At 45.0% G+C, this 19,679-nt stretch overlaps 1 protein-coding gene across 3 annotated transcripts in view; it reads left to right on the top strand.

Moving 5' to 3' along the window:
• KCNQ1 (potassium voltage-gated channel subfamily Q member 1) overlaps positions 1-19,679 on the top strand; it is a gene marked incomplete at both ends in the record, with an annotated part of 303,863 nt that overhangs the window by 144,489 nt on the left and 139,695 nt on the right. For all 3 annotated transcript variants that reach the window (XM_080913601.1, XM_080913600.1, XM_080913599.1), the window contains one exon: positions 1,251-1,371. In XM_080913601.1, coding sequence (XP_080769727.1) covers positions 1,251-1,371 — 121 coding nt within the window. The remainder of the gene's footprint in view (positions 1-1,250; positions 1,372-19,679) is intronic.

Below are 19,679 nucleotides of genomic sequence, written 5' to 3'. Positions count from 1 at the left end.
GAGGATATAAAATTGGGTAGTTAGAAGATTGGTAGGATGGATCTGGGGGTAAAGAATAATGAATATGATCAAAGTTCATTGACCATATTCTTAAAGAACTAATAACAATTTTGAAAATGAGAAAAACCTCAGATTTTATCCATGCTTAAAGGGCCAAGCAACAAAACTGGGGGGGCTACAACTTGATAGAGGAACAATCAAAGGTACTTATTAAGATTCCCACAGACACGCCATCTCACCTGCCCAGCGTGTCAGAACTTTTAATAAAGATGGATATTACATTACTGTCTGATCATCATAAAACTACAATACCAAATGTCCATAAAGTATGAGTAAGTTAATTGTGGTAGACCTAAACTATGGGCTCATGCACTGCTAAAATGATCATAACTGCATACCTCAGAATAAGAAAAACTGACAAGAACAGAAGTCTGTCCAAGTTTATAACATCACATTTGTGCTACCCATGTTGAGAAAAGCCAGGCAAGAACCAGGTCCTGGCCGGCAGGTGACTCCCATAATGGAGGACCACTGTGAATTTTTCAATATTCCACTCATCAAAAGTACTTAATACCTCTACATTAAACACTTTAAAGAAGTGAGTTGAGAGCAAACACTGGTAAGCTGGAAACACTGAAAACTGATCTCAATCGATCTCCTGAGTGAGCTATTGGGACAGTTTGGAGGCCTCCCTCAAAGAGCACCTGGTTAATATGGCATCACGGCCAGAACAAAGAATTCCGCTTGTGATTCCTGCTAGACAGAGGTAGTAGCACCCTTTGTTGCCTGGCCACTGATCTGTCAGTGTCTGTGTGAATAGCACAGTGCTGGGGATCAGAGCTTGCATTTGTTCTTGGCACAAATGTTTTGTGTGAAGCTGGTGAAAGGCCCAGAACCTAACTTAGGGCAGGACCTCACTCAGTTCTGGAACTCAGCCCCAGAGCAGTTACCACACTGGGGAGAATGTACTAACCTTTATGATTTAATCTGGGAGGCTGAGGCCCCAGGAACTTGGGAACCAATCTGAATGCCCATTCACTATTCCACTCAGTATAAACCAACCTGATGGGTAAGGCTAAAATTTCTAAGCTCTGTCTTCACCCTTCACCTCTTGAGAGCTCACAGGTTTATCCCACAAAAATAGCAGGTTGCAGTGGGCATTTGAGTGTACTTCTGTCCAGTTCTGGAGTCCAGTTAATGATCAAGTTTCTACTGAAGCCTAATGTGCTGTCCCCACACCTTCTTTACAGTAAGAAAGAGCCCTACACTGCTGGAAGTAAGTACGCCCCATTTCTTGAGAACAAACAGCTTTGCTGAGGACCTGGACCTGGAAGGGGAGACCCTGCTGACCCCCATCACCCATGTGTCACAGTGAGTGTCCATTTGCCCACAAAGGCTGGGGCTCAAGGGAATTGACCTGGCATGGGGCAAAGCCCATCCTCTTCCTGGGATGCAGTCTATTTACCCAGTACCCAGAACTCACTGCCTATCCTTAAAAACCTGGGGACCCTGGTTGCCGGGGCTGGCCTCAGGGCTCAGGCAGGAGAGAAGAGCAGGGGCTTTCCCACCCAATCTGGAAACATGATCCTCTTGTTTTGACTTATGGAAAACCAGACTGATCATTTTCCACTTGTTTGCATGCTTGGAGCGTCTGAGAAAATTGGGTTTTTTTTCCCCCTCCCCTAAGCCCTTCCCCCACTCCTTCAAGAGAGTCAACTTTATTTTTTAGCATTTCTCCATGGAACTTTGGCCAAAGCCACGGAGCAGATGCCGGGTGCTGCCTGCCAGTTGCCAGTACTGTCCTCAGGGGCTCCTTCAGGTGGAGGAAATGGCTGATTTTCTACGCCTTCCAGTTTGCCTTCCCCGAGGCACAGCTGGCCTGGGACACATGCCCACCCTCTCCCCCATTTGGGCCCCCATCATGGCATCACCAGGCCAATCCCCAGTACCCAGCCATGCTGTGATTTCTCTGTAACATGTGACTCAAATGTCCCTGCCAAAGCCCAGTAGAGGCAATAATGTGGTAGAGGCTGTTCACTCAGACCCCTTCTGACCACTAACCCACTGAGTACTCCCCTGGAAAAAGATCTTTATGTCAGGATGTTAATGACATACTCCTAGCTCTCCTAGGATTCACATACTGGGACTCTTTGACTCTTTCTACTAAAATTCATGTCCTTAGCCTTTTGTGCATGGTCATAATGCTTCTGGCCTATGCCTAGATTTCAGGCTTGACTTTGCAATGACTGAAGAAACTGGGACTCATAGTGCTGAGGACTTCTTAAGTAATCAGATAGCCGACTTGAGGCCACCCTGGGAGAAGGCGCTCTTGTCAGAGGAATGATTATGATCAATCAAGCCATGCCCACTATCTTCCCAGGCCACCCAAACTCACAAGGAGGTTAGCAGTATCTCGTGTTTTGTAAGATGTAGAGAGTGGGTTCAGAGGGAGTCAGAATGTGAGAAGCAGAGGTCACTCTCCCTCTTAAGACAGCCTTACAGGCTAGCTAAATTAGCAGGCAGGATCAGAGGCAGAAGCAGGAGTCCAGACAGGCTAGGCAGGTATGGGCTGGCGTCAGTAGGTAGAAAAATAGCTTACACTGTGGTTAAGTCTCTCCCTCAAGTCCAGGGCACGAGACAACTCAAAGTGTAAACACTGGGGTCTTGTGGCTGGTGTAGTATGCGATACACCAGTGCCTGCTTAGGAGTAGGGATAGTAAGTAGCACCATGGCAACCATAACAGGCCCCAGGGAATTGCCTAAGCCTTCTTATCCTCCTGATCACTCACCCCTCATTGGTACCTATTCCATTTTATTCTTCTGGCCATGGAGCAACCTCCAGACACAAAGGCAACTGCATCAAGACAGAGTAGCACTCTCAACAAACCATCTATCCAGATGGACAAACATGTTTCAAATCTCCTGGCTACTGTGAATTTCCTAAAGGAAAGCCCCAATGGGTCCCAAAGCAAGGGTGGAAACTGGAGATACATGCCCATAGTTCAGTCCATAGCTGCCCTATGGGGCAAAAGGCCACCTGTGCTGGTATTAGTATACTCAAAACTCCTGGAGCCAAAAGCAGCCCTAAGCAAGAAGACAGCAATGCTCAGAGTACTAAGGCCAATGCTGATCTCAACTCTGAGGTAACAGAGCCTCAGAGACAGGACTGATTCTTTTCTTGGCTGCTATAGGCCTAGTGTGTCACCTTCTTTTAAGGTACCACAGCTCTTCTCAAGCCAACACTGAAAAGTGAACAGTCTTTATCCAGTCAAGTCTCTACCCAAGAATACATCAAGACGCTTTGTAGGCCAATTTTTTCCAAATGCAGCAGCTGGGAATGAACTAACCCTAGGAAGGTGGAAAGGTAGGAAAGAAGGATCCCATGGTGATGCTGAGTTTAAAAAAAAAAAAAGAAAAACCTAAGGTAAAAACTGAGAAATATCACAGGCTTAAGCAAGAAAAAAAATATGATATGTTCATAGCAGAGTTGGGGTCAAGTGTTGAAGCATCAAAGAATCCAGACACCCACATGCGTAGAAGTCTAGTGCCATCCTTGCTGGAAGTCCTAGGAAAGTACACAGGCCAACCACAGGCCTGGTATGTGTCTGGGTCTTAGAACCCTATGTGCTCCCAGGATTACTGGCCTTACCAAGACCCCTCCCCATTCTAGGTACTGTGTAAGGGGCCCACATGCCCACACCAGGGCTGCATTCCTTTGCCTCTTGCACAGTCAGCCTGTTGATTGATGTCTGTAATTAAGCTAGGCTCCAGCAGCTCACTGATGCAGCATGGTTCCTGTGGGCAACTGGCCCTATGAAGCTACACTGAAAAAAGAGGCACACACCCTGATACGTGTCTACCAGGGACAGGGATGTGTACTAGGGTCTTGCAGGGGGCAGAGTGGGTGGGAAGCAGTTGCAGAAAAACAGATCCATTTTTCTTCAGCATTTTACTGATGTTAAATGTATTACCATGCTGGGCCAGTTCCAGAATTCAAATTAAAAGCATAAATAAAGACACATTTTGTTTCCATCTCAAGCTCTCCCCGCCCAGGGGCCCTAGGGAGGTGAGGTCACTATAGCCTTGATTATGGGAAGGTCCCTGGGGCTGGGTGAAGCTCCTCTTTTCAGAGCCTGTTGGCCACTGATAGTTTGGGGACAGAGAGGCCAAGGTGCAGACCTACTGCAAACCAGAGAGCTGCTGGTAAACAGGGAAGGCTGCTGAGAAGACAATATAGTTTCTCTGACCCCAGCTCAATAGACATGCACCAGTAGCTCCTCTTGTAAGCCTCGGGCCTCATCCAGCTTTGGGCAGCTGTGCCTCCACCTTACATACATATTTCAGTCAGATGCTCTCTTTCTGGTTCTCCTCCTGAGCCCTGTACTCCTCAAGCTCCCTCAACATGAATCCTCTACCCAAAGCCTTGCTCCAGGCTTCTGAGTATGCAGTAGAGACCTACTTCCACAAGAGATGGGGGTATCTTTACAGCTAATAGGATAAGTCTCCAAGATTCTGCTTACTGGGGTTAACTGGCGAGGGCACGTGTATATTCCATTGGCCAAAATGCCCTGGTCGGTCCTGTAGCCATCAGAGTTGAATGCATCTTTCTAGTGTCTACAGGGTCCTCCTTTTCCCCAAGGATTCCTGGGGAAAAGGTTCCCTGATTCTAGCCTGGGTCAGGCAGGGAGCAGAGTGTTCATGGCTGCTCATGGGCACTCCTTCTCTAGCACTTCCCAAAATCCCAGGATGAAATGTCAAGACTGCCAGCCCTACCGACACAGAAAGCACATCCTTAGCCTTGCCTGAGATGAAGCAAGGTCTCCAGGTACCTGTCATAGATGTTGAGACATAGGACCCAGGACATGAGCGCTTAGAACTCAAAGCTAAAAAAAGTATGTCTGGGTTTAGCCTCAGTGAGCTTCTTCTACAGCCACTTTACCCCACCCTCTAGCAATCAAACTTGTCTGCAACCTTTGCCCCATCTGTTACACAAGGATATCCAAGATGAACATCTCCAAAGGCCAAGCCTACCATAAGCACAGCAGCCTACAGCTCAGCCTGGCTCTGCCATGCGGTTTCCCTGAAGGTTTCTTCCAAGAGGTGGTTCCTGAGCCCTCTGACTTTTTTGCTGTGACATTTTCAACTGGAAGTCTCAACATTTATGCACTAACCAGGCTATCATCCCACTCTGGAATGGCACTCAGGGGCTACCCAGTTCACCAACATGAGTGGGAAAAAGTCTAGAGGACAGAGGGAAAGTAAGAATACAGGCTAGGGCATTGCAAGAATCCCACCAGGTGCCCACAAGCAACTCCCGGGCGAGCATGTGCTTGCCGGGCCTCTTGTGACATGACAGCTTCAAAAATCTCTGAGCAAAACCAGCCCCGTGTGCGTTAATTAGAATTTCCATGTCTTCAACTTTCTCCTGGACCCTGCAGAATCTCACGCCAAGATGTTGGAGTTTCTCTTTTCCAGGGAGGCCCGCTGTGGCCTGGCTTTCATCCACATCACTACTAATGTCTCCTGAATTCTGCGTTTGTCAGCGAGGCTGGAGCCAGCCTATGCCTTCTGGAAAGGGGGCCATTAGTGGACAGGGGGATAGCTCTTCTGATGGGACAGCTTTCCCTGGGATGTTCAGGGCCTGGAGACAATCAGGGCCTGCTGTGGCACCTCAGTGAGCACCCATTTCTCTTACTTGGCTTCTCAACCTACAAATGATGATGGGAGAAGACAGAGGGGCCATGTTGGGGGCAGTGTCCAGGAGGAAAGGGAAGAGGACTTGTCAAGAACAGATGAGACCAGTTTGTCTTTCCAGACTAGTGTCCTGTCTTCTGTGAATCTCCAGACCACCTCTGTCTGCACAAGGTGCCAAAGAAGCCCCAAGGGAGCCCTCCCAGGAGGGCTGTGCAAGGCTGTATGAATCACAGGATCCCTGTCAGAGCCCCACAAGGCCCCGGCCAGGCTCAAACCCGTCTCTGAAATGCACGGGGGATTAAATGTTCTCCTAATTAAATTAAAAGCAAGGCGGAGTGGCTCAGTGGGAAAGAGCGGGACCAGGAATCGAATGCCCTCAATCTGGCTCCCAGCCCGCACTGGCCCAGCTACAGGCAGCCCCCAGTGTCCCCTAACCTTCCCTAGTTTCACTTCCTCTACCTAAGCACATGAAAAGGGATGCAGCAACCTCCTAGAATTGTTTTTTGAGGGAGAGGCCAGGGAGAGTAGTGTACCAGTACATACTACATTGGTGATGCCATAAATGAAAAGTACTCTGAATATCAGAGAAAGCCTTCAAACATATCTCCCATGTGCTTTGCCTAGAGCTGAGAGTGGAAACTGAACTATAGGGGCGGCTGGTGGTCTGGTCAGGATTCTGGAATAATATATCCTTTTAAGCTAGGTGGTGGCCAAGTAGCAAGCCCAGTCCCTCTGTGTACTTAGGTTGTGTCCCTAGTAAAGCTCAGAAAATACTGTCTTCTGCAGGGCATTGTGTTATGAACTTACATATAGTAGAAAGGGAACACACTGAAAGAGTAAAGTGTACAGATTTCCAGTGCAAACTTAATACATTCTCCCTACCTGAGAGCCAAGTAGAAAAAGAATCCCTAGGAAGTCCTCTGGATCCCATTTCCTATCACTGACAAGCCGAGAACAACCGTAAGCTCAGCTTCTAGTGGCAACAGCCATCTTGCCTGTGTTTGAAATCTGCATGGCTCGATCACACAGCACGCATCCATGGATGGGGCACTTTCACTCACTGTGATGTCTGAGAACCCCCAGTGAGGTTGAAGAAAACAGTAGTCTCAAGAGCCTTTTGCTCTCTGGCACTCTGCTCTGTGTGGCCTGAGATTTGCTCACCCATCCTACTAGCCATAACCATTGGGCAGGTCATGGTAGTGAGTTACTAAGAATATTCTACACATGTGTATAGCTATCACTGTTAATTGTATGTGCTGGATCACCAAGAGACTGGATTTTTTCCCATGGCAGTCACCCCACCTTTACCCCTGCTTGGTAGCATGTGAATATTCCACTTTTTTCACATCTTCACACATACTTGGAATTCTTCACTGTTTCCCTTTTAGCCATCTTGGTTTCTAGTGGCATCAAATGGTATCTTTAATTTGCAGTAAGCTAAGTCCCATTCTAGATTCTCATATCTATCATTTTCTGTAAGGTATCTGTATCTTAAACTGAGAGCTGTTTTTCAGGCACAATTTTATCTATGTCCTGGGTGTTCTAAGTGAGTCATTTGTCAGATATACATATACATGTATTGTAAATGCTGCCCCCCCTTGCAGGCTGTCTTGCCCTCTCTTGGTGTCTTTTGATGAACAGAAGGTCTTAATTTTAACATGGTCCAGTTAATCAAACATTTCCTCTCTGGATAGTGCTATTTATATCCTACTTAAGAAACTTTGACTACTCGAAGGTCATAAAGATATTCTGGTTTGTTCTAAAGCTTTAAAAGCTCACCTTTCACATGTAGATCTGCAGTCCATCTGGAATTGATTTCTGTGTCCTTTGTGAAGTCAAGGTCAAGATAAGCTTTTCCCTCCACTTGGACAACCAGTCTGATACAACACCATCCTTTTCCCAGTGCCCTGCCATATCAGCATCACTATAAATCAGCTCACTGTTGGCATATGGTTTGTTTCTGGACTCTCCTCTGTTTAACTGGTCAGCTTTTAGGTTGTTCTCTTTGGCCAGTGCTACCCTTTCATTATCATTGCTGTTTACCGGTAGAACCTGAGAGCTGGGGTATGCAGGCTCCCACAGTTCTTCCTCATGGCTGACTCTGCTGGCTCCGTAAGGCCTTTGCTTCAACATATATACACATCAGTTTCTATGGAAATGTCTGTGATGGGTATGGGAGAAGCTGTACCCTATGAGGGTTCTGAGAAATAATGGCCTGGTGGCCACCAGCTATTTTGGTCACCTTTCTTTTCTCTTACTGCATCTGAGGTTTTCAGCATATGCTGATGGTTTGGAGTGGGCTCACGATGGCTAAGAATAGTGTCTTCCAGGAAACCCTGGGAAGCTTGCATTTGCTGTGGGCTCACAATGGCTATGGTTCCTGTCTTTCAGGAAACCCTAGCAGGCTTGAGTCAGCCAGCCCTGCTCACAGGACCCTGGAACCGTTTTTTTTTTGTTTTTTTTTTTTTTTTTTTTTCTTTTTTCTCCCCACCCCTAGAACAGTTTTCTTAATGTCGATAAGCTACGGTTCTCCTTGTGTATTAACACATTAGGAATGTATCCTGTGTTGATATATAAATTTCAGCAAATGGGGACAGGTATCCAGCCATATACCTGATTTGGGGAACTACTTGAGAAATGTTAGGACAGTATAAATTGTCCCTTTGTGACTGGAAATCCCATAAGGTTGTTGTTTGTTTGACCTGAAGCTTTAAAATCTGCCAGGTAATGATTGTCCATGGGAGACAAATGGGTCCAGCTGCATCCCAAGTGCTGTCATAAACAAAATAAAATTAGAGTCTTAAGAGTACCAAGCTCTGGGATGATCTGGAGTGCTGTAGCACCAGGGGAAAGCTACAGGTCCTGACTAGAGCCAGAAGGAGCTAGAAAAGGGGCTCATGAGCTGGTTTGACTCCTGTTAAGAGTTACAGGCAGGGAACTAGCAACCATAATTCGGCTGAGGAAGTCAAACATGGGATCAGAGGACTGTGCCTTTGATCATTTGGTCCGGTCATCATTGAGCTGACTTGCTAACTCAAGCAACCCACTTACGGACAGACTAAGGAGAGGGGTAAGTTTTGTAAACCTGCCTTCCTTTGGCCCTGCAAGTGATAGGAAGCAGGCTCTCTATTGGAGAGATAAACCCAAATGGAGCTGCAGGATTCACAGACTGGCTTTTGGTGCTAAGAATGAGGTAGCCTGTGGTGCTAGAGTTGGTGATAATATAATTAGCTGATACACATATCATGTAAGCTAAAGAACTCTAAGTGGGTCAGTCTTAAGCTTCACAGAAGCTCAAGATCTTTTCCTCTTTCTAAGTCTCCCTCTTGCATCTTTTGGAGGTAGGCAGACTTTTATTTCCCTCAGGTTTGTATATGGAGTTTGTTTGTTTGCTTGTTTTTAGAGACAGGGTTTCTCTGTATAGCCTTGGCTGTCCTGGAACTCACTCTGTAGAGCAGGCTGGCCTCAGAAATTTGCCTGCCTCTGCCTCCTGGCAGATTAAAGGCTAGAACTAAAGGCATGTGCCACTACCACCCAGCTTGGATTTGTTAAATTAAATTAAAACTTTGGTGATCTGTAATGCTGAAATGGTCTTTTTCAGAAAACAAAGACTTACCCTATGAACTCTACCAACTGGATGTGGGGCCTCCAGGTGCAGGTGCTTGTGGGGTTGGGGGCATGGGTGACCTTCAGTGCAGTAATGCTTGACAAAAGTCTCCAGGCTTGACTGAACTCAGCATGCTATATGCAGAAGGGGACGGGTAAAGCAGTCCACCCCAGAGACTCAGGGCTTCACTTAAGATATTCTTCCCTCTAGGGATGTTACTTAGCAGTTAGAGAGCTTGCTTATCATTTATGAAGCCCTGGGTTTGACCCTCACCACTGCATAAACTAGGTCTAGTTATAAACATTTGTAGTCAGCACTCAGGAACTGCAGGCTGGAAGATCAGAAGTTCAAAGATCCTCAGTTACAGAGAGTTTGAGAACACCTGAGCTACGTGAGATCTGTCTCAAACAAACAGATATTCTTCTCTAAGGTTCCCCCATACTCCACGCTACCAGGCTTTTCTTTACCAGACTATCTCATCAATCGACAATGGCCCCATCACAGTATCTCAGTAGACCACGTGGCCTGGGTTTGGGAAACAACATTCCTAGAAATGTCATACAGTGGAAAGACAAGAGAGTGGGAGTCAACCAGAGATAAGAGACTATAAGTCCACGTAATGGCATGACCAGAGCCACAAAGCAGGCCCAATTCTTACCCCTATGTTGTTTTTCTGGTGGGATCTATCTCCTCTTTGTATCAGGTTGTCAGTCTAGATCAAATGGCTACATTACTGCTAGCTCTCGGGGGCATTTTCTTAAGTATCACATGCAAAACCTACTACTGGAACAGGAATATCTTCCAAGGTGATGAGGACAAGTCTACTGCAGGCTCTGCCAGGAAGAAGAAGTTGGTAGTGTCCAGGTATGATGCAGATACTTAAATATGAGATCTGGGATTGGCCAAGGAAAGAGAGTAAAGCTGGCCAGTAAAGCCATAATAACATTTCACAAAACACCCGGAAAACCATAGTGGAAAACACTATTTTTGGCCAAGCAAGAGGATCAGAGTAGGCCTTAGAGCCATAGGCAGAAGAGACAGTCAACTGTGATTAGACAAGCTGAGCACCTTGTGGCATCTGGAACCAGGTAAAAAAGCAATGCCCAGATGGCAAAGCCTCAATCACCTTCAGAATTGACCTTGGTAGAAACAGTCCTGCCTTCCAGGAGACGATGGCATTGAAAACAGTCTCATTTGAAATCAAAGAGAAATGTCGGACAGAAGCTCAGCACAGCCTTTGAACTAAGCCTCTACCCAGACATCAGGACTTTCTGTGCACAGAACCAAAATGTCCACCATAGTTACTCACAGATTCTGATAGCTGCAGAAAGGTCTCCACATGTTCCCTCCTGACTGGACAAGCACAAATCCCAGTAACTTAGACTTAGTTACAAACCAGCCAGTCTACTTTGTCACTGCTGATCATTACTGTGACTCATTATCAACACCATGTCAGCATTTATAAATGTACAACTCCTGGGGATGCAGGATCCTGGGGATTGGAAGGTGGCTTAGGTAGGGCTAGAGATCCCTGATATGTTGGAAAGATCTAGCAGTGAAGGGTTACAGCAGTCTCTGCATTCCCAGACCCAAGAACATTACAGGCAGAATTAAGCTAGGATTTCCTGGAAGCAAGCACAGGAAGGTGTGAAAGCTTAGTCCTAGAGGCTGCTAGACAGAGTAAAAGGGAATAGTCTTTGACTGGAGTGAGGACATAGGGGAAAACTCCTTTTCTACCTTTAAGCTGTTTAGGGCTTGCCGTGTGACCTTCATTTTCACTGTTGGCTGTTCGATGAAGACATGAGTTAGGTCTCCCCACTGGTGGGAAGGGAGGAGTGGAAGCTGGTTTGTGGGGCCACCCAGGGTGGGTTCAGGAAGGGAAGGAATGTGATTGAGGCTGGGTGGGGCTAGGGAGAACACAGCCAGTTGTTGGTTTTTCTTGGGGCCCAGAAAGATTTGAATGGACACGAAAGCCCCTCTCTCCTAGCCCCAGCGCACACACTAGCATCTTTCTTCATTAGATGGCTGTTGGAGCTGGAGACCAAGGGTACCCTCTGGAAATCTGAATTCCATTCACTTTTGGCAAAGAGCAGCTTCCTGCTTAGGAAAGGTGTGTGCATGTGTGTACTCACAACCACAGAAACAGGGAGCGGGGAGAGACATGTGGGTGGATGGCTGTTTGAAAAGATAGTAAGATGGCTCTAGTGTCTCCAGGCACTGGATGGCACTTGCAAGGCTTGTCTCAAGGATTAGGCAAATATCTCCAGGGAATGAATTAGAAACGTGCAGTCTGTGTTGCCTTTGAAATAAGCTCTGGCTTAAAACCATCACAGGGAAACATGCCTTTGAATTGGAAAGCCAGAACTTTTTTGCAAAATAATTCAAAAAGTTTGTTGAACCTTAAACCTTTCCTGATGACTCCTTCCTTCTGAACTTCACTCGTTAAAAGTTGCTATGATCCCAGCCCCATGCCAGACCAGCTTCCTGGAAACTCTCGCCAACTGTTGGCCTTTGGAAAGGCTTGTCACCCTAATAGCTGCATTAAAAAAAAAAAAAAAAAAAAAAAAAAAAAAAAAGCACTGGGCACCTTGGCTGCAGGATCTGAAAAGTCCTTTGTGTTAGCTCCAGCTGCAGAGTTTTTCCAGGCCTCCCTTCTGGGGCTGACTGGAGCTGTTTCTCTCCGTTTCCTCTTATACTGGCGGGTACTCGGCTGGCCTCTTCCCGCCCAACTTCTCTGTCAGAGCCCAGGTGGACAACAGGGATGCCAAGGGCAGACTCCATAGACAAACCTAGCATGGGCATGTCCCAAGTGGGCAGGTCTAGGGGTGTGCTCACAGTTTCTTCTTCCCCAACCACCAGGACTCAGTGAGGGCCCCTCTTAGGTCAACAGAGTCAAACTAGATCTAGAGCAGACCTGTTTCAATACTGAAGATAACTCTGTCTTCTCCAATGCAGAGTTTTGGCATTATGAAATGTGATGTAGAATGGGATCTAAGTTAAATTTAAAAATAAATTTGTTCAGAAAACATTCAATTAGGTCAATAGAGACACAAATGAACGGAAAGACGAACTGTTGTCATTCTTCATTCATCAAATTAGAGATGACCTGAAAGGGAGGAAAGTTACATAAAACTTCAATATTTTACGAGGCCCAATCGAACACACCGTTCTCATTCCCTTCTCTCAGAATCACTCAAAGTTCGGTAATGAGGAGACCTGTGTGTCCACCTCACTTCACATGGGGTTCAGGGCCAGCAGAGGGTTGCTGGCTGTCTCGGAGCCTGCCCAGCGCCTGCCCTGACTCTGGCTCTGCCTTTGCCTTTCAAAACCTTCTTTGTGCTAGAGCAGCCTCTGCTCCAGAATGACATGAACCAGAGACTCCCAGCTCCACACAGGCATGCTGTCTACACAGCATGTATACTGTGGCTGCCTGCAGCCACTCCCAATCTGGAATTACACCTGCTATGCTCAAACAAGACTTTTATAAAGTATTAGTAATGTTGTGCTAAAAAAGCAAACATCACAGTAAAATGCACTGCACATCAGAGCAAACCTTTTATACTAGTATTGCTTTTTTTTTTTTAAATCACAAATACATTACACATCTTTGTGTGCACATGCACAAACCAAATGGCGATAAATTAGGGTACAGAAAGGAATAAAAAAGACAAAACCAAGGGTCTCCTACCTCAACCCTAGTTTTCAAGTTTCCTTTCTTGAATGTTTTCAGTCCTGCTAGGTCTTCCCAGGGACTTTATATAAGCAATGATACATGTCTCTGTGTAGCACATATTCTTGTGTACTTGTACGTGTGCCTTGTGAGCAGGTAGGTGCCATAGTCTAGCCGCTGTCTGCACAGGACTGGCTTGTTCTGATATGTTGGAAGGGAGTAGCAGTTTTACTTACAGATACACATTCAAGTGAGCAGGTGACAGTGCTGTTTTTCTCATGGCTGGGACTCCAGTATGTTGTAAGGGGGTTGTGGCCTTTGCTCTGGGCCAGGCTTTTTCTAGACAGAACGTGCTCACTGTTCTGCTCAGGTTGTTAGCTGGTATATTCCTGGAATTAGCCCCATTTCTAGTCAATACATGAACTCAACAGTGCCTGGCAAAGTCACGTAGATGGTGGTGCAGGCTTAGGAATGCCAAACTAGATGTTAAAAAGCCACCTTCCTATAGGTACCTTTAAGAAATAGGTGGGAAGGATAGTTTATGAAGAGAGTGTGCACTGCTCCTATACAATGCAGAAATCTGGAAGCACACAGTGGCCAGGATCTATGACACATGTCCCACAGGCCATGCCAAGTGAAACCTTGCAGGTTTAGCATGGGCACTGTGCACCAATAGACATGAATTCAAAGATAGAGCTTTACTCAGACAAGCAGCAAACATCCTTTCTACTAACAGCTGCAGAGCCTCTGATTAGGCCATGATTTATGGAACAAGTCCCCTATTGATGAATGTATAGAGCAGCTAAAAATAGTGATTATCCATTCAAGTGTATTCACTTGTGAACCGACCACTTATGAAATTAGTTCCCTCTGAAATTGCTCTCCCCATTGAACATGGTTGTCCCTCCCCATCCATGATATTCCTACTGGCATCTCTGTTGACTGAGATCCTTCTTGGCTGCTCTTGTCCACCAAACAACATTAAGCACACACAAAGAAAATCACTTATGAAGAGAAACTATAAATCTTATAGAAGAATTCATCAAGTTGGAAAGAGATTTGCCAATGAATTTCTCCATGGAAAGTCAGACAGACCAGTTATTGAAAAGAAGACCTACGCTAATTCTAGATAAGTATCTCACGGGAAGGTTAGTGAGGTCATGGAAGATTTAGGACAGCTCCTCTCAAAACTGGCCAGGCCCTGCCATCCTCTCTTTGCAAGATGGTACTGCTTTACAAAATGAATTAAAACTGTTTTCAATCTGTTATTTTAAATAAGTATCTATCTGCAGACATTACTGTTATTACATATGACCAAATCTTTTCTTAAAAGATAACCTTCCAATCATCTGTTTATCACAGTATTGATTTTTACTTGAAATGGATTTACTTTAAGATGTCTCTTCAGCCTATTTCAAATGGTATCAGGTATTAGATAATGCCTAATAGACACTGTGCCATCTATATTATTGTAAATGTCACCCAAACATGCCTGTTTTCCTAGAGCTCAACAATAAGAGTATATATGGGCCTGCTAATTTGAAAGACTTAAAACATAGTATGCTACCACTTTGGTTTTCTTTTATCTAGGGGGGTCCATGGGTATGGGGTCGAGAGAACACGTGTGCTATTCATGTGCTCACTCACATGTAGAGGCCAGAAGACATCAGGTACCCTGACCTATCACTACCTGATTCCTTTGAGACAGCATCTCTCAACCTGGATCTGAGCTGGCAGCCCGCAAGGCTCGCCAATCCTCCTAGACATTCCAGGCACGCATGCAGTCACACCCACCTTTTGACATGGATGCTGAGATCCTAACTCGGGTCCTCACATTTGTATGCCAAGCCCTCTTACTGACTGAGCCATCTCCCCCCATGAGGGTTTTATCTTTTTAAAATATTTAAAACATTTGGTTTGGGTCATAATTTTGAAAGCTTAACCCCCCCCCCCCCCCCGTTTTGAAGGCCATCTCCTTATAGCCTTTAGATTTTTTGAATTATTTCATTTAAAATGCCCACAAGCACATATATTAAAAATACTTTTTCTCACTGTTTCTTGGCTATTTCAGCTTTTTTTTTTTTTTTTAAAACAAAGTCAGCTCTTCCAGTCTTTGGCTACTTGGGGGTTTTGTATCAGATCTGAAAATAAACTCATTGTGAGACTGTTTAAATGAAGTCTTCCATGTTTTCTATCATCTTTTATTTCATGCTTTACATTTATATTATTTGTTTATCTGGACTTGGAGTAGTTAAAGGGTTGATCTATTTTCCACAGTTAAGGTTCACAGACTGGCCTATGAGCTAAGCATGTCTATGACTGTGACTGACACACAGCCTTAACTCCTGACTTAGTCCTCCCTAGCTAATCATGTCAGGGACCATGACAACTTGATTCTTAGAGGTGCACTTATAAGGCATCCAAAGGGTATGTTATGGCTGGACACAGAAGCCATGTAGGTACATATCTAATCATGCTTTAAGGCCATCATAAGAAAATTTTATCACATTATATGAGAACAAGAGGATAATGTGTAATTCAAGACAAGGTTTAGAGGTTTGTTTGTTTGTTTAAAAGAACTAAAATAGGGTTTTGGGTATGAATACAGTTCAGTCCACTTACCTAGCATGTGGGAGGCCCTGTAGGGTTATCCCCCAAAACTGCCCTTCCACTCCCCAAAAAAACCTTTAAAAAATATCATAATCTTAACATACAACCCAGTTGTGTGTAACCTTCCTTATTGTGCTGATATTTTCCACTGACTTCATCAGTTTAGATTAAGGAAGACTCCCCTTGATAAATAGAAAAATTCCATTCATAAGTAAAAGTAATTGTTCCAAGAGCTCAAATAAACTGTAAAGTCTCTATATTGTTTAACTCTTTACCCATCCACCCATCTTTCCCTTACATGTTTTAATTCACATCTTGGTATTTTTTAAGAGTGCTACTGATTTAAGTGGGATGTAACTTTTTAAGCACTCTATTCTTAGATTATCATAGGTTGACATACACCTATAAGCAATAGGAAAGAGATTCCCTATACTCTGTCCAGTTTCCCCTAGCAACATCTCTAGAACTACAGGACCACATCTAGCTTAAGAGTACAATGCCACTACAGAATGTTTCTGTGGCCGCAAAGGCCCCTATGTATCTTATGCTTTCTAGCCCTACTTTGCTGATCCCCTGGCAACCACTAGCCTGTACTTCACTGAAATTTATTTGTCTGTATGCTTACTTTGCATCAAGGTCCCATTATATACCCTGGCTAGAATGAAACTCAGAGATTCACCTGCCTCTGTCCCCTGAATGCTGGGGTTAAAGGCATGTACTACCACACATGCCATTATAGGAATGTTACATGAAGCCAAGTAGCATGCCATCTTTGAAAAAAAAGATACGCTCCCTCTGCTTACTTCTGAGGCTCATCCAGGTTTGCATCCTGCTATGACCTTAAATCAGGTCTACTTTTCTTTTAAACTGCCAGACCTCTTTTGCTAATATGTAAGAGTTTTGCATTGGCCATCATAGGTTTGTTAGGTGTATGCTCTTTTACTATATATCATTGTCAGATTAACACATCATTGGAATTTTTACTCCATAGAGACTTTAGAAAATGACTTAAGAATGTGATCATAAAAGGGGGGGAAGCCCTCAAAAATAAAAGAGAAAAAAGAAAGGTCCTAAGAGAAAATCCTTCTCCAATTCTATTCCCAGTGTTAGGGGGATTGCAAGGAAGGTGTTTTTAGATTAGGGGAGGTGGGAGGCTAGAAATAAGCCTTTAGCTTTGATAGAAGATAGATGCAGAGCTAGCACTTAGGAGGCAGAAGCAGAATGTTCTCTCTTATGTGAGTTCCAGGACAACCATTCTCCTCTGTTTTGTCTCTCTCCAAGTCTGGGACCCCTAGTTTTAAACTCGCTGTTCACCCCCCATGTGAAAGGAGACTCTTGGGGCTAAGCCAACTCAGGCAGAGATTGGTGATTTCTATGAGCACTCTAGGGAACAATGGAACCAGGTGACCTTAATATCCTCAGACTCTCTGGATAGGAAGTGAAGCTTTGGTGGGCTCCACCAGGCTGCCCATGAAACCTAGAAATAACATCATCTTCCCTAGGACATTTCTCGAGATTTTTAGCTGTGCCCTACAAATAAATGTGTACACAAATGATGGACATGCACATACAGTGTATTTAGCTCCAAAAGGCAGTTTTGATCTCCCATGCCTCTAAGAGCTGGTTCTAGACTGAGCAATGCTGTTACATGACAGACTCCTAGAGCTGAAAAAAACTAGAAAACTCAGTGCAGTGGCCAGTACACAAGTAGAGGAAAGCCTTCTCTTTTGAGTACTAGGCCTTCACTAGAGCCTCCCCCATTCACCCAGAAAGAGTCCTGGGCACAAGAGTAACATGAGAGTCCTAGTTTTATCATCTGGGTATTTCAAAAGAACCACCACTCTACTGTTTAAGGAAAAAACATGCTCGCTCTGAGCACAGTGTCAGTCTAAAGAATAATCCTGAGCTAATAGTACTTAGAGTTTGCAGGCATTATGCTGAGTGCTTTATCCACATCACTTCACTAATCCTCATAGCAGTTTCTGACATATGAATACTATCTATCATTTCTGATTTAGAGATAAACTGAAACTAAAGTGGTCAAGTCTAGGGCCCAGGTCACAAAGCCAGGGAGTAGTCAATCTGCCGAAGGTGCCCCAGCTCCTATAACATTCTCTTGGTGTCATCTTTAAACATGTTAAGCTCTCCTCTGACTTTCACCTTCACAAGCTGGGGCTGATTTCTTAGGCTGAAATGTGCCTAAGTTATTTCTCAGCTTCTGACTGAGTCAGGGAGAACTGCACCCCCATCCCTCATTTTTAATGTATAACCACATGTTTGTGGTAACAAGTTTGCCGACTTTCTCTGTCGATTCCATTCAAGGTCCATGAGGGCAGACACTGACCACTTCTATTCAGTGTTTTATATTCCATGCGTAATCTACTTGGAGCGTATCAGGAACCTTCGGTGAATGTTTGATGAAGAAATAAATGAACACATAAATGACTGAGGTTTCACATGCAATCAACTAAGTTCTACTAGGACCTAAGCTGGGCCTGGGAAGGCTGCTTTGAGCCCTGTTTGTGCCTGCAGCATCTTGAAGGGGCATCAGAGCTTCAAAGCTCCCCAGCAGGGTTCTATCCATAGGGCCTGGGGTCCCAGAGTCCACCAGAAGCTATCTCATCACCATTCTCTACAATGCTCTCCTTTCTGCCTGCCGTTCTGGAAATGTAGGCACCAATAAAATACACAGATTTTTGTTGATTCTCTTAGAAGAGTTTGACATGAAAAGAACTATCTTGATTTTTGTAGATCAAGAACTTGTGGATCTATAACTCCAGTTCCAGGAGCTCTGGTGCCCTTTCCTGGCCTCTGTGGGTTCCATGTATGCATGCGATACATAGACATACATGTAGGCAAACACTGACACATATAAAATAAAAAATAAAGAAAACAAACTTGTAGATCAAGACTTGGGGGGCAGCAGCTATTTCTAGGTTTTATCAGTAACCTCTGGCAACTAGGTATATACAGGACACCCACTCTGTTGTTTAAGTAAAGAAAGCACTATTGCCTTAGAGCTGGTAGATCTCGGGCCACATGTTTGTGTGTATACACTCTCAGCGCTGGGAAGGACTAGCTAGGCTCTTCTGTTGCTGCTAACTCTGAAGCACAGCAATAGGCCAGTCTTAGGAATGAATCAGCACCAAGACTGAAAGTTCCCACTGAAGGCTTCTTCTACACAATGGGTAATGGGGCTGGAAATGAAGGATGGAACACGGGTCCCCAACTCTCCAGAACTGTCAGTGTGAAGGACTGGCAAGACCAGACACATAGAGGCCATCAGATCTGCCACACTACTGTCTACAAATGCTAGTTCCTGAGGCTCTGGGTGCTTGCCAAGTGGCTGTGCTTTTCTTAGGAATGGGTAACTGGTGGGGAGGAGAGGGAGGAGGAATTGTATTCGATTCCATCAACGAAGGTTTTCCTATTGAAACATGACTTGTTAAAGCAGAGGCTTAGCTCAGAGTAAACATTTCACAGTGCTAAGGAGAAGTGGAGATTTATGAGCTAGAGCAAGCCTCAGGCATCAGTAGAAACCTTCCTGCTATCCAGCGGCATACACACTGCCCTGGAGTACCAGCATTTCAGATGCTGTTCCCATAGCTAGCCCTTCATCTTGCTGCAGGGAACACCTCTAATAACTTTCCTGACTCTCTCAGTGTGGATCAGAAGCCTCTAAGACCCTGACCCTTGTTCTCTCTCTGGGTTCTTGTAGATCCATGAGGCCTTCAGGGCTAGCCTTTTGTTCCATGGCCCAAATGTGGTGATTCTCTCTGGCCATCATTCAGAGTTGCCTCTTCTAAACCATGGTCAAGGACATACACTGATATTTTCCTAGTAAGACAAAGCTTAATGACTGCCTTAGCTTCTCTGAATTGAGAAGAATGTTCTTGTCAACCTGTTTTTCCTTGCCTGGGCATAACCATAATGGTGCCCATGCCTCTGGTTCAAAGCAAAAGACTCATTAACTGGCACAACCACTTCAAACCTCTCACATCAGCTCTTATGGGAATGGCTTCCCTTGAAGAATGGGGCGCACCGTGGGACTTAGGAAGATACATCTAGTTCTTAATCAGCCCCTGTCTATTATTGACT

The sequence above is a fragment of the Micromys minutus genome (genome assembly GCF_963924665.1).
Source record: "Micromys minutus genome assembly, chromosome: 2".
NCBI classification, from domain to species: Eukaryota; Metazoa; Chordata; class Mammalia; order Rodentia; family Muridae; genus Micromys; species Micromys minutus.
The sequence above is the reverse complement of the archived record's forward strand: the minus strand, read 5'-3'. Positions and strand labels throughout refer to the sequence as shown.